Source organism: Dendropsophus ebraccatus, chromosome 4 (assembly GCF_027789765.1).
Source record: "Dendropsophus ebraccatus isolate aDenEbr1 chromosome 4, aDenEbr1.pat, whole genome shotgun sequence".
NCBI lineage: Eukaryota > Metazoa > Chordata > Amphibia > Anura > Hylidae > Dendropsophus > Dendropsophus ebraccatus.
In genome coordinates this window covers 92,632,937-92,647,674 of record NC_091457.1, presented here as the reverse complement: position 1 = coordinate 92,647,674, position 14,738 = coordinate 92,632,937, and the positions used below count along the sequence as shown (strand labels likewise).

At 42.3% G+C, this 14,738-nt stretch overlaps 1 protein-coding gene across 1 annotated transcript in view; it reads left to right on the top strand.

The window, feature by feature from the left end:
- The first annotated feature begins 2,524 nt into the window (after positions 1-2,524).
- LOC138788430 (fatty acyl-CoA hydrolase precursor, medium chain-like) overlaps positions 2,525-14,738 on the top strand; it is a 28,742-nt gene continuing 16,528 nt past the window's right edge. The window contains exons 1-7 of the mRNA XM_069966280.1: positions 2,525-2,641; positions 4,396-4,600; positions 4,841-4,979; positions 6,233-6,366; positions 9,697-9,850; positions 12,119-12,232; positions 12,554-12,649. Coding sequence (XP_069822381.1) covers positions 2,581-2,641; positions 4,396-4,600; positions 4,841-4,979; positions 6,233-6,366; positions 9,697-9,850; positions 12,119-12,232; positions 12,554-12,649 — 903 coding nt within the window. The 5' untranslated portion in view covers positions 2,525-2,580. The remainder of the gene's footprint in view (positions 2,642-4,395; positions 4,601-4,840; positions 4,980-6,232; positions 6,367-9,696; positions 9,851-12,118; positions 12,233-12,553; positions 12,650-14,738) is intronic.

Below are 14,738 nucleotides of genomic sequence, written 5' to 3'. Positions count from 1 at the left end.
GGTTTTTAATCACAATTAAAAGCCTTGCTTTTTTGTAAAAAAAAAAAAAAAAAGTTAGCCAACCCCTTAAATAGACCCAGAATACTTCTAAACCTCTGGGAGTATAGTACTGACAGTGATACCTCCAGAACACAGTTGCTCAAAGCAAATTTTTTGACTATTGCAGCTGTACCATTACTGGAACTTGTTCTCACTTGTTTGGTGAGTGCAGATGCCAGTATAAAGCTGGCTCTGAGTGTATTCCTGGCTACAGAAAAGGGAGTGCACCTCTTCCCTATCCCTTGAAGAAGATGCCAGACACCAGGCTTTTTAAACAAGCCAGAACACCTCTGAGTATATAAAATCCAGAACCTTTAAGGGGACAGATCAGTTTAGCAGAGCACCTCTGGGCCTGAAAAAGAACCTCTGCCACATGTGAGCATAAGAAAAGAACATGTGTGGCCCTTTACACAGGGTATCATAAGGCTGATTGCCATTCATGAAGTTAACTCGTTGATTTATTGCATGCTAACTCTGCCACAGTGGGGGAGATTTATAAAACTGGTGTAAAGTAGACCTGGCTCAGTTGCCCCTAGCAACCAATCAGATTCCACCTTTCCTTTTTCAAAAAGTCTGTAAGGAAAGAAAAGTGGAATCTGATTGGTTGCTAGGGGGAACTGAGCCAGTTTCACTTTATACCATGTTTGATAAATTTCCCCCAGTGTTTTTAAATATGTTAACCTGTTTCTGTTTAAGTACTGCGACTGTACTGGTGACAGTATTTCTAAAACTGAGCAGTTTGAGAACTGTCTGTGTGCTACTGTTGAGAAAGTGTATTTTGAGTGGACACATAGCACCACTGCAAATAAGTGATGTGGAAACTGCGGAGCACCATGTGAAAGTTGCAAGGTAGACGTAGACTGATGCACTACAATGGAGCAGCTCACTGCCAAAATAAATCCAGGCTGCTAGATGTGTGTCTAAAACAATAGCCTTGAACCCAATAGAGCATCTGTGGACCACCTTGATTGTCACGTTCATTTAATAATTGAACGTGTGAACACACCCTAAGTTTGGGGAACACACCCAGTACACTGCCTCATGTAATGAATTATAATATTGGTGGTTTGGTAACTACCTGAGACCCATGGCTCCTGGGAGGCTCAAATCATCCATATTCTGCTGTAACCCCTACTTTAGGAATACAGGTCTACAAGCCCAGCATTCCTTGATGAGAAACACTTTTTAATAACAGAGCAAAAAGCCAAATGCTCCCTGCTAGGGATGAGCGAATTTAGTGAAGTGCTTCGCTAGTCTCGGTCTTTGACTTGTTAGCTATCCACCTTTGAACTCAGTGCCGCTCTGTGAGGCTCCTCTCCGGGTACCTGGAAAATCTGGATCCAGTCCTGGGAAACTGGGAAAAGTTTCCAAGGACTGGATCCAGCTGTTCAAGACACCCAGAGCAGTGTCAAAGGCTGACGGCTGACAAGCCAATGACCGAGACTAGTACTGTAAACTCGCTGATCCCTACTCCCTGCCCCATCACTTTTCTTTGTCAGGCTTGGCTGCTGAGTTTTTAATTTAGCATGGCAGAGGGAGGCCACATACATCTTTATTATGTGGATTTGCTGTGGCATTTTTGAGTAACTTTAAGTTTTATTATTAAGTAAATGAGGGCATTCGGTGCCCTGGGAGTGTTCCTTTAGCCCTTGGTGCACCAAGCTGCTCTTCCCCTTCACAGTTGCCTAGAGTTTATCACTGTAGAGCCTAATATTCATTAGTAGGTGTTCTGCAGGAGCCAGTGGGTGGCTCGGTGCACTGAGGGCTACAGAACCAGCCCCAGTGCGCTGATTGCCCTAAGTTACATATTACATATTACAGCTACTTAATAACGCCATACCATATCCCCCATTCTCTTGAACAGACACCTGACTTCCCCAGCCAAATGGAGAAGCTTTGCCTTAAAGTTGTCACATATAGCCAAAAACAGCACTTGCCTATCTCCAGCAGCTCCATAAGGAATGAATGGAGCAACAGTGAACATGCTTGTCTCAATGCTTCATTCAGCTGGTAAAGTGTTACTGATCTATCACTTGCCGCAACTGTAGTGTGACATGACTACACTCTCTCTGCCTCTGAAAAGCCAGAGGCATCATGGGAATGTAGGCAGCATTAGGAAACCTTATCAGAGGGGAAATATGAATCAAGATTACAAACACATGCATGCCACATAATAAAATAGTTTAAACAAGAGCCTCTACATTATTCTTTATTGATATGGTGGACTGCTTAAATAAGTGAATGCTATAATGTAGAATCCCAAAACCTTTACTCTCATATACAGTCTGATCTGTGCAGTGATTAGAGGGCTGGTAGTTTGGACCTGCAGCATACATGGGCAGGTGCCAAGGTGAAGAGTTGATGGCTTATACTTACAGTGGGTGTAGCTGTGTTTCTTGGATAACAATGCCAGCAGCGGTAAATCTGTAATTTGTTAACCAGATATCTAGTTTTATTACTAGTGACATTGTTTTTGATACTGCAGCTAAGGACTCTGGAAAAGAAACACAGTATTTACAGAGTGACTGCATAGCACAGGACATGGATATTCTGCTATATATTCTGTTCTTTAGCCTCATCCTTCTAACTGTGATCGGAACAGGTAAGAACTAGAACAAGGGATGCAATTGGAAGTACTGTATGCAAAACTTAACAACATACAGCATGTCAACGCATCAGCAACCAAATACACCATTTCTTATCATTTGGTATATTTTTTATTATGTATATACTGTGGTATTGTATATGTTCCCGTTATTCCCTTACAGAAGGTGTCATATGGCTTTCTTAGGTAAGTAATATTTTAATAGTTATAGGTTATGTTCACCCACTATGGCTATGTGCACTCTTTTGGTCAGTCTTTTTTCAACTAAAACCAGGAGTGGATTGAAAACACAGAAACTGTTCAAATCTTTCTATTTTAATTTTGCCCTTTTAGTTCCACTCCTGATTTTAGCATTTAGTTCTCCTACTTTTGCATGAAATAAAGAGAAGATTCTCCAAAATGATGAGTGCCACTTGTTGCATCTTTTTTTCTTCATACTTGAGAATGTAATATGAAGATATCCTGTGTAATATAGAGAAGGGGGAGGAGACGTTATAAGTAGTGTAGCAGTAACTCAGTATGGTTATAGCTGCAGTAGGCTGTGGGTGTATGTGTGGTCTCCCACAATGGTGTTGCTATTGGTTACACGCTTCGTAAAAGTCTGTACTTATTGTGAGTCAGTGGTGATGAAGTAGTGATAAAAAATCTCTTCTACTTCTGTCCTATCATCTCTCACTTTACTTCTTCTAATGCACTCTTCACCCTCTCACAGCGCATCTTAGATACGCTGAGGGTAGGAAGTCTCGTGGGAGACAGAAAGAGTAGGTCAAATGAATAAGCAAGACGCAAAGAAGAGTGCACTCTTACATGTCCCTAACATGTCCATAGAAAGAGTAGGTCAGTCTTAGGTTCTTGTATGTTCCTGAGTAGAAAGCAAGACAAGACGCAGCTAACAGTTTCTTCTCAGCTTACTTCACACAACACTATGCAGTGTTAAACCCCTTACAGGAGAGGACAAGTCAGAGATTAGCTCAACCCACACCATGGACTAAGAGAGTCACAGTGCAGGACAGTATCCACAGACAGCAATAAGCTAGGAACTGATCCGGATAGAGCAAAGTTGCTAAGAGCCTAGGAACTCTATCTCGCAGCGCAGTTGTCAGCAGGAAATCCTCAGCATTCCGCTCATCCCAGGTAACAAGGTCTGAGACCTTGTGTCACCCTCTAGGACGGGTCCCCCAACACTGGTAGGGCATTAGGTGGTGCGAAGACCCAAAGGTCAAAACACGGGCACAAGTATTCTCTTCTTCTTCTAAGTATTCTTCTACCTCATCCTCCAACATCTTGGCAGAGCACAATACTACTTGGGTTGGGACTCTCATGACATCCTCCTCTCTGCTCCTCTGATTCTTTGTATCTCTTTGTACCTAGTCAGCACGACTGTACTCACTGTATCACCTATCACTGTATCACCTATCACAGATCTGGTTGCTGCATTGTAAAGTGTGTTATCAAGTGTTTTATCACGGGATCCATTAAGTGTATCGTACCCTGTCAAGGGAGAGCTGTATAACTTGCTACACACAAGTACTTTCCAAGTAAAAACAAGATTATTTATTGAAATTTCAGGACAATCACAAAAATGTAAACTAAAGCTGCAGAAAAGGAAAGTGTGTTGGGTGTATTACTACTATATATTCTGAACCCATAGATCTGGATGGGGAGGGAGGGGTTCCACTATGGACAGGAGAATAAGAAACCTATAAACATTAATAGAATTGCCTATAGCCTCACAAAAATTATTTTTGTAGGTCAAAATGATGAAAGGCCATTAGTAAGCACAAAATATGGACAACTGTGGGGAGTTATAGTACCAGTAAAGGAAACAACTAGAATCGTAGATGCATTTTTCGGAATCCCTTTTGCAAAACCTCCAGTTGGTTCGCTTAGATTTGCTAACCCGGAACCTCCTGAGCCTTGGAGGTCTGTGAGAGAAGCTTCTGAGTACCCCCCAATGTGAGTATATTGTATTTGTGTTGCAGCTGTAATATATACTTATTACACTAAAATGCCTGTCAGTATCATTATGTCTGTGCGAGACATGCATTCGCAGAACCAGAACTTTTTATAGATAGGGTCAGTTTCCCCGTGGCAGGGCCTGTACCCATGGGCTAATAGCCACTGTGCAGTTTCCCAATAAATCCATCAAGTAAAGGATTTTTATAAAAATCCTATTTCAGATTGTGTACATTTCAGGTGTTTACAGGTAGAAGATTTCATGAATGGGTTAGGAAAATATTACCAAACATCGTTGAAGATGCCCAAGCCCTCAGAAGATTGCCTGTACCTGAATGTCTTTACCCCCACCGACAGAGACAAGAAGTCAGAATTACCTGTAAGTATTAATAAACAAGGGGTTAATACTTAGATTCTTATTGGAATCAGTATTGTAAATTTTCAGTGCATCGGAAACCAATCAACCCAAAAAAAACTCCCCTGTGCCGAGGTTGGACTTTTTCCTGAATGTTGTGCTGTTTGATTGGAGTTAATTGGGTCCTTGCAGGCAGAGGATATTGGGATCTTTGGTGAGATGAATTTGCTTTGTTTTGTAGCTATATAAGTATAGGAGGACAGCATCAGAACATAGAATGATCATCGATCCATACCCAAGGTTGGTATGTGAGCCATCAGGGACCTGACAGATTGACTTTAATTACCCAGAGAATGGTTGCAATACTGACTGAAATATACTGACTGAAATATACATGTACTGACTGAAATATACGTAGTGTGAACGAAGCCTAATACTGCATAATTGATTCATATATCTGTCTGTGCTTCCATACTCCAAAATGCTTTTATTCTCCTGTGCAACATATCTAGGAGGCTTTCCCAAGCTTCTGAAATGCTGAAATGTCTCCTCATTCCCCCTCCCAGTCCTGTCTCTGTTTGACTGACAATCAGCTGGAACCTTAGTCCCATGCAGGGTCAGGTTTTGGAGGGGAAGCAAGGAGGTGTCCAGCCCGCAGCATTTAAGAGGCTTAGGAAACACTTTGCACAGGAGAATAAAATCATTTTTCTGCATTCTGGAAGCACAGATGGATATATGAAAGGTGCTGTGTGTCTCCTTGACCTTGAATTGGAATTGAAAATTCTGCATTATAAAAAGATTTGAAGAAAAGGTGGCAATCTTTGTTTACACTGCAGCAGCAATATTATAGGCCTATATATTCATTTCACCACTGCAGCCAATTATTGTCTTCAGCAGTCACATACCATATACCACCAAGCCCAGTGATTGCCTGTTACGGGTATAAGGGAAGAGCTGCATGTGTGTTAAACAGAAAGTACATCATTTATTGGCTATGTTTTTAAATAATTTTACATATCCATAGCCCTTCTATACCAATATATGCAACAATACATTTCATTGCAGATTTAGTGTGGATTTTAAGTCAAGATGGAAAATCTACAGCATGAGCACCACATCTAAACATAACCTTTATATTACAAATCTCAAATACATGTGAGTGATATCAGATGCACATTATAACTGTCACTTTTTCATGAGATGCTGGCTTATGATATATTGGAATTTTAAGTATCATGGCTTTCCCTTTACTTGGAATCTGTTCCTTTTCCCCCTAGGTAATGGTATATATACATGGTGGTGGACTGGTATTGGGGTTGGCTAGTATATATGATGGTTCTGCACTCAGCGCCTATGAGAATGTAGTGGTTGTAGTCATACAGTACAGACTGGGGATCCCAGGATTCTTCAGGTAAAGATAAGTACTTTGTAGTATATGAAGTGTCCACCATGGTTTATCATTGTACAAGTTATATATAGGCTTATCGCATATCAAACTTCGACTCTGTACCCACAATCTGCCCCCCCCCCCCAAACCACTTGTACCTTCGGATAGCTGCTTTCAATCCAAGATCTGTCCTGGGGTCAGTTATTGTCCTAAAAAAAACTTGCAGCCCGTGCCAAACGGGAGTATCTGTGCCCTAACTTTGCACCACCCCTCCGTCCCTCCTCCCCACCCTCCTCATCATTAGGAATGCCCCAGGCAGATTGCCTCCTATTCCCCACCTGTATCAGCCCGGCACATGGGCTGGATCGTTAAGACGCCTCTGCAGTGTTAAACATGGAGAAAATGTTCCAGTGGCATTCCTAATGATGAAGAGGGTGGGGAGGAGGGACGGATGGGTGGTGCAAAGTTAGGGCACAGATACTCCCGTTTGGCACGGGCTGTAAGTTTAAAAAGTTGTTTTTTAGGACAATAACTGCATCACCTGCCGAACGGACCCCAGGACAGATCTTGGGTACAGAGTTGCTTTAAAGTGTTACTGTCATTATAACTTTTAAAACTTAAATCAACTGTAGATGTGAAATAAAGCAAGTTTGCAATACATTCCTGTTTTTTATTTATTTTTGATGGAAAGCATGGCACTTCCTGTGTTCTGACTCTTTTTTTTTTTTCAAAGAGTCTAAGCATTGGAAGTCTCCCAGGTGTGTCCCAGGTTATAATTATTGTAAATTGCAAACTTGCTTTATATCACATCTACTGTTTATTTACATTTTGAAAGGTATAACAACAGTGACACTTATGTAATTTTACATAGCTTATCTTGTTTGCATCTTAACTATCCATCTGCATTGTAATTCAGAGTAACATTCACAGCTCTGCTCATTCTTAGTGAAAGCAGACAGCAAGCTTCTCTACAAAATAGCTCAGCTCAAAGGGGTTTTCAGAATAATAATATTAGATCAGTGGAGTTTTAGCTCTTGGTACCCCTGGCTGTGTGAAGGAGCCCTTATGCTTGGGCATGAGGTGCAGCCTCTTCATTGTTCACATCTGATCATAACAACATGCCATACATGTTCACACATAGGGGGACATTTATTATGTCCGGCGTTTTTTACGCCGGACTTAAAAATGTCCCCGCATCTCCGGCGCTACGGGGATTTATATAGAGGCGGACTGCCTTTACATAAATCCCGTGCACTCGGCCGAAAACCTACACCAGCTGAGGACTGGAGTAGGTTTTCGGCGTATCTTTTGGCGGAACGGATGGTGAATCGCACGGACTCTGAGTCCGCGCCCTCCGTTCCGCCCCCTTCACACCCCCTCCCTGCCCCCCGGCGTACTCGGCGGAAAGTAACAATGAAGAGGCTACAGGCCACTTCATACAGCTGTGTTTTGGACCCCACACTGATCTGGTATTGAAGAAAGGCAATTGATTTTATAAGCCCACTAGCAGACTTAGGGTGGATTCAGACTACGGAATTCGCGCTGATAAATTCTGCGGAATTCCGTCATCTGTACACGCTCATGGCCGCGCGCTTTGTGCGTGAGGTTAAAGAAAATGTGTCAGCTGTAATTCATGTTCCAAACTGCTTACACAGTTACATACCTGTTCGGTCAAGGGAACATATGATACTTTTCAAATATTTGTCTGTTCTTCCAGAATGTAGGAAAATGCCTTTATTATTTAGTACAAAAAGTTAAAGAGGCTTTCCCGCCCTCCTGAAGTGAAGCAAGCTGTAACACCTCCTTACTTCCCAACCCCCAAACCTGATCCTGCTTGGGACTCACACTTCCAGGTGTCAATCAACCAGGCGAGGGGGAGAGGCATTCCAGCATGCAACAGATCAGGGACTTGGAAAAACCTCATTGTGCCGGAGAATCAAAGCATTTTTCTCCATTTTGTAAGCACAGACAGTGGTACATAAAAAAGTACTGTGTGTCACCTTGTCCTAACAGCTATCTAACAGCAGTTTGAATTGCAGCTGACAATTTCAAATATATGACAATATCCAAAATATATAATAAAGTAAATATTTTACTACAAAATGCAAAATGTTTTATTCTAAGAGTTGTCACCATAGCTGAATGGTCATGTTCAGAATATTAACATAGGGCTCATTGTAACTAAAAATATGTGGGACAGACTGCACACTTCCATTAATGTGACTGCAGCCTTTGGGACTGACCACACTCTTCCAATAATGTAACTGCAGTCTGTAAAACAGACTCTCCATCTCTAATAATGTGACTTCAGCCTGAGAGACATCTCTAATAATGTGGCTGCAGCCTGTGAGACAGACCCTGCATCTCTAATAATGTGGGTGCAGCCTGTGAGACATACCTTGTATCTTTAATAATGTGACTGCAACCTGTGAGACAAACCCTGCATCTCTAATAATGTGGGTGCAGCCTGTGAGACATCTCTAATAATGTGGCTGCAGCCTGTGAGACAGACCCTGCATCTCTAATAATGTGGGTGCAGCCTGTGAGACATACCTTGTATCTCTAATAATGTGACTGCAACCTGTGAGACAAACCCTGCATCTCTAATAATGTGGGTGCAGCCTGTGAGACATCTCTAATAATGTGGCTGCAGCCTGTGAGACAGACCCTGCATCTCTAATAATGTTGGTGCAGCCTGTGAGAAATCTCTAATAATGTGGCTGCAGCCTGTGAGACAGACCCTGCATCTCTAATAATGTGGCTGCAGCCTGTGAGACAGACCCTGCATCTCTAATAATGTGGGTGCAGCCTGTGAGACATCTCTAATAATGTGGCTGCAGCCTGTGAGACAGACCCTGCATCTCTAATAATGTGGCTGCAGCCTGGGAGACATACCTTGTATCTTTAATAATGTGACTGCAACCTGTGAGACAGACCCTGCATCTCTAATAATGTGACTGCAGCCTGTGAGACATACCTCGTATCTTTAATAATGTGACTGCAAGCTGTGAGACAGACCATGCATCTCTAATAATGTCTGTGCAGCCTGTAAGACATCTCTAATAATGTGGCTGCATTCTGTGAGACATCTCTAATAATGTGACTGCAGCCTGTGAGACATCTCTAATAATGTGGCTGCAGCCTGTGAGACATATCTAATAATGTGGCTGCAGCATGTGGGATACAGTCCTTTTAGGTTATACAAGTACAGCCTGTGAGACATATCTAATAATGTGGCTGCAGCATGTGGGATACAGTCCTTTTAGGTTATACAAGTAGACCAGATGATTGGAAAGAAAATGTTTTCATTTCAATTTCACACCGTTGCCCCTAAACCTACTTATGTTATTTCAGTATTAGAGATGACCAGTCACGTGGCAATTATGGGTTTTTCGACCAAGTTGCTGCCCTTCAATGGGTACAGGAAAATATTGCAGATTTTGGAGGTGACCCTACATCTGTCACTATATTTGGTGAATCTGCAGGTGCTGTCAGCGTCTCCACTCTTGTAAGTTTTAGCGATTGTTAGAAGATTGAAGGCAGAAAAAGACCATCTGGTTTATCTACTCTGCCCTTAAAGAAAATCTGTGATGCCCTTACTGATTACCAAAATGGTGGCATCGCTGGATAGCTATCAATTAAATGATTGTACTGATATGGTTCCCAGCAGCACAGTATAGATCTACCGTGCAGCTCCCTGAGCATACCAGCCACAGCTGCAGCAGTAGCTTTATATCAAGGAAAAAGATGTTTTATTCTGTCGACTAATGGCCACTAATTGGTGTCTATGCCTGTCAATCATCTGCCCGTCGGGCAGAGAACTGTAAATGGTCACGGGTGGCTCCCTGCCCAGATGACTAGTTTCCGCCCCTCTCCCGGCCTTGTACACAAGAAAAAACACCTTTTTCCCCCATGTAAAGATACCGCTGCAGACGTGGCTGGTATACTTGGGGAGTTGAACAGTAGATCTATACTTTGCTGCTGGGAACCATATCTGCACAATCATGCTGATTGATCACATTTAAAGCATTCAAAACATACCTATTTTGCCTAAGGGCCCTATTCCACGGGACGATTATCATTCAGATTATCGTTATATCGCTCGAATCTAAACGATAATGGTTCGTTTGAATAGCAGTTAATGATTAACGAGCGAACGAGAAATCGTTGATCATTTAATAAGACCTGGACCTAATCGTTCGCATTGAATAAGATGTCGTTCGCAGTAGTGACGAACGCAATAGCAACGACAAGATGACCGCAAGAATGATCATAAGTAACGATTATCGTTCCATGTAAATGGGTGAACGATTTCAGGTCTTTCACAATAGCGGTCGTTTGGATCTTTTATCGTTAACGATTATGCGAACGTTAATCGTCCCGTGGAATAGGGCCCTAAGTCTGTGATTTTATTTTCATTAAAGGGGTAGTCCAGCGAAAATTATTTTCTTTTAAATCAACTGGTGTCAGAAACTTAGATAGATTTGTAATTTACTTCTATTTCAAAATCGCAAGTCTTCCCATATGTATAAGCTGCTGTATATCCTGCAGGAAGTGGTGTTTATTTACATTCAGACACAGTGCTCTCTGGCCGAGTCAGGAACTGTCCTGAGTTGGAGAGGTTTTCTATGGTTTTGCTACTGCTCTGTACAGTTCCTGACTCAGCCAGAGATGTCAGCAGAGAGCACTGTTTATGAATGTAAATAAAGAACACTTCCTGCAGGACATACTGAATAGTAGCTTATAAGTATGGGAAAACTTGAGATTTTGAAATTACAAATCTATCTAAGTTTCTGACACCAGTTGATTTGAAAGAAAAAATTTTTTGTTGGACAACCCCTTTAACAAAAAATAAAAAATAAAATTATGTGAATAGTGTCAAAGAGGCTCCTTAGGCCTAGCACCTCTATGCCTCACTGTGTTCTATGTACAGTGTATGTCGCTAAATATGCAAGGGGCAGGCATACAGCACAGTGAGGTGGAGCAGTGCCAAGGCCAGGGAATAATAGGCTCCGCCTCTGTCACTATTCACAGCCCAAATAATGTTGTTGTTTTTTTTTTCATGAAAATGAAAGCATCGGCAACAAAGGTATGTTTTGAAGATTTTTATTGTTGTTATCTATCCAGGGGTGTCGGCATCTCAGTAGGCAGTCAGGAGTTGCAAATATATATATATATATATATTTTTTTTTTTTTTTTTTTTTATTATTATTATTATTATTTTATTTTGGGCCCCTGTGCTGCTACCAACATTTAGTGTCAGGAACTGCAGGGCTGTGTATGCTCTACAGCTCCTGGAACACTGCACCGCACAGTGTTGTACAGAGCAGGGTTCCATCCCCTCCATCCCTGTGTACCATATATTCTTACATACAGAACCTGAGGGGAGGCTGCTTGACATTATCACACAGTGCAGCAGCCTCTCAATGTTTTTCTCAACAGTGCTACCCAAGGGTTTATGATTAGAGACGAGCAAACCAGCCGGATTTCTGGTTCGTATGAATCAGAAATCTCGGCAGCTGACTCCCGCTGCCTGCTCCCTCCGTGCAGCGGGTGGATACATTGTAAGGAACGCCTGGAAAACTGGGATACAGCCAATGCCAATGGCTGTATCCCAGTTGTCCAGGCGTTCCTTACGATGTATCCATCTGCTGCACGGAGGGAACAGAGAGCGGGAGTCAGCCACCGAGATTTCTGGTTCATACAAACCAGAAATCCGGCTGGTTGGCTCATCATTATTTATGATGTGACTAAATTGAATTGTCTCCTCTTCTAGGTGCTCTCTCCCTTATCCAAAGGTCTGTTCCACCGTGCCATTGCTGAGAGTGGAACCATAATAATGCCAAAATTAGCTGTAAGCAAGTCTGAAGATTTCAAATTCTATATAAATGTAAGCATAATCTATTGGGGAGGAACCTGCATTGTTTTATTGTTGCATAAACTGAGCTAATACTCTGCTTATGATAAAGAATGTCTCTCACCCCATTTATCCCCATATAAAGATCACACATGTTTGCTGAGCTGACTACATGTTCAGAGGAGTAGAGAAGCATTATAAATGGTGGCTGAAAAACATTCACAACCTCTGCATCTCCTATTGCTGCTTGGCTGAGTGAATGAGTGAGTGAGTGAGTGAGTGAGTGAGTGAGAACTGAACTAAGGACACCAACAACCAGTGCAGAAATGAATATATGAAATATTTGCTTTGCAGTTTGTATCAAAAGTATCGGGCTGCGAGCTGGCCTCCATCACCGACTGTCTGAAGAAGAAATCAGAGGAGGAACTGCTTGCTATTGCTAAAGTGATGGTAGGGGTTGTGTCATGCTATAAACTGCTAAGCTCTTTGAACAATTTGGGATCTCAGTGACCTACTGTAAGTTACTGCATTTGCTCTTTAGATACCTCCCCCCCCCCTATAATGGATGTGGTTAGACTTAATTTATTTTTCAAATATTATTTATTTTTAAAGCACTCTTGGTTCCAGAGCGCTATACAAATGATAGGGGGTGATAAACAAAACATTACAAAACCACAACCTACAAAAACATATAGCTGACAACCCCAATGATATTAATAAAATTACTTTTTATTGGTGCTTAATTAAAAATACATATCGAATAACAGATAGAGGAAACAGAACTGAAATGGCAAGACACATGGGCTACATACATTAATGGTGAACAAACATCTATTGGAAATTACACAAAGGTAAAGACGCTGGGAGCATCATAATGCAGCTTCCCCTTAATATGGTCCAACAAACGAGACTAATAACATCAGTAAGCCTCAAAAAAGTACAATATTCAATACCTTGTGTGTGTTAGTACACAGAAGCCCAGTGCCGTGCGGGGCGCACGGCACTGTCTTATTAGTCTCGTTTGTTGGACCATATTAAGGGGAAGCTGCATTATGATGCTCCCAGCGTCTTTACCTTTGTGTAATTTCCAATAGATGTTTGTTCACCATCAATGTATGTAGCCCATGTGTCTTGCCATTTCAGTTCTGTTTCCTCTATCTGTTATTCGATATGTATTTTTAATTAAGCACCAATAAAAAGTAATTTTATTAATATCATTGGGGTTGTCAGCTATATGTTTTTGTAGGTTGTGTTGCTAGTTAGTGCTGAGTTATTCCCTTAATTTTTCCCAATACGATTTATGACACTAGTCGGTTATTGGAAGCAGGGAAGTTAAGTCTCACTGTGGCATATAAGTGATAAAACATTACAAAATAAGAAACACATTGCAGGTAAGTGGCAGACTGGTACTTAGGGAGTGTGGATCCTGCCTGCGAGGGCTTACAATCTACAAGGTAAGGGGACAGAGACAGAAGGTAAGGGGGCAGCTAATCAAAGTGTTCTGCAGAGTTATTGTAGGATGTACCCTATTTTAAAGAGATGGGTTTTCAGGTTGCTTTTGAAGGTCTTAGGGGTAGGTGAAAGCTCAGAGTATGGGGGAAGCTCGGCCAAATTCTTGGAGGAAGTTGTGTGAGGTATGAACAAGAGGGAAGCATGAACGGAGGTCATTACTTCATTTTTCAATATCATAGCCATTTCTCTGTGTAGTGTGGGGGCTGAACAGCTGATTGACATGGGTGCCGGGTGTCAGCACCCAACCGGTCAGTGATTGATCAGTCCGTTTTGCCCGGAAAACCTCTTCAACAAAACAGTGAGTTTTGGCTTTGTCAATGTATCCAGTTTTATGTTTTGCATTTTCGTTTTTTCCTCTTTACCTTCCAAGAGACATAACTGTTTCCCTTTTTTTCCATCTACAGAGCCACGTGTGGCCTGTACACCGATTGTGGGGCCAGTTGTACTTTTTAATCTATTATTTGCAAAATATATTCAAATTACCATATCCCACAATATATTTTTTCATCTACTGGGCCTTTTGAGGGCTCATGCGTAATTATCTATGGTTTTTACTGTTACTGGCGGGCTTTTATTGCATAGCATGCCTGAGGAGGTGCAGACCCAGTAGCGAAATTAGATGGGGGCAAGGGGAGCGGTTGCTCCCGGGCCCACTCTGGCAGGGGCCCACTGAGGTCTCAGACAGTTAATTAATGCTGTCTGCAAAAGCTATAGCTTTTGCAGACAGCCTTAACACATGTCTGTAGTGGCCCCCAAGAGGGCAACTGCACCTGGGAATAGCGGGCCCCTGCTCCTGAGGGGCCCACTCAGCTGTCGGATGCCAAGCCCGGCCAGGGCTGGATCTTCTTCCTGCTGCTTCTTCCTACACGCAGCTGTTGCTGGCCCCTCCCCCTCCTCTCCCTCACTGGCTGCAAAACGTTGTATGAGGAGGGAGGACAGCAGCTGGAGGGATCCTCACCGTCTATGGTTGCCAGGGGGGACTGTGAAGACGTCCAGCAGCAGCTCTGGAAGTTGTCAGGTACAGAAT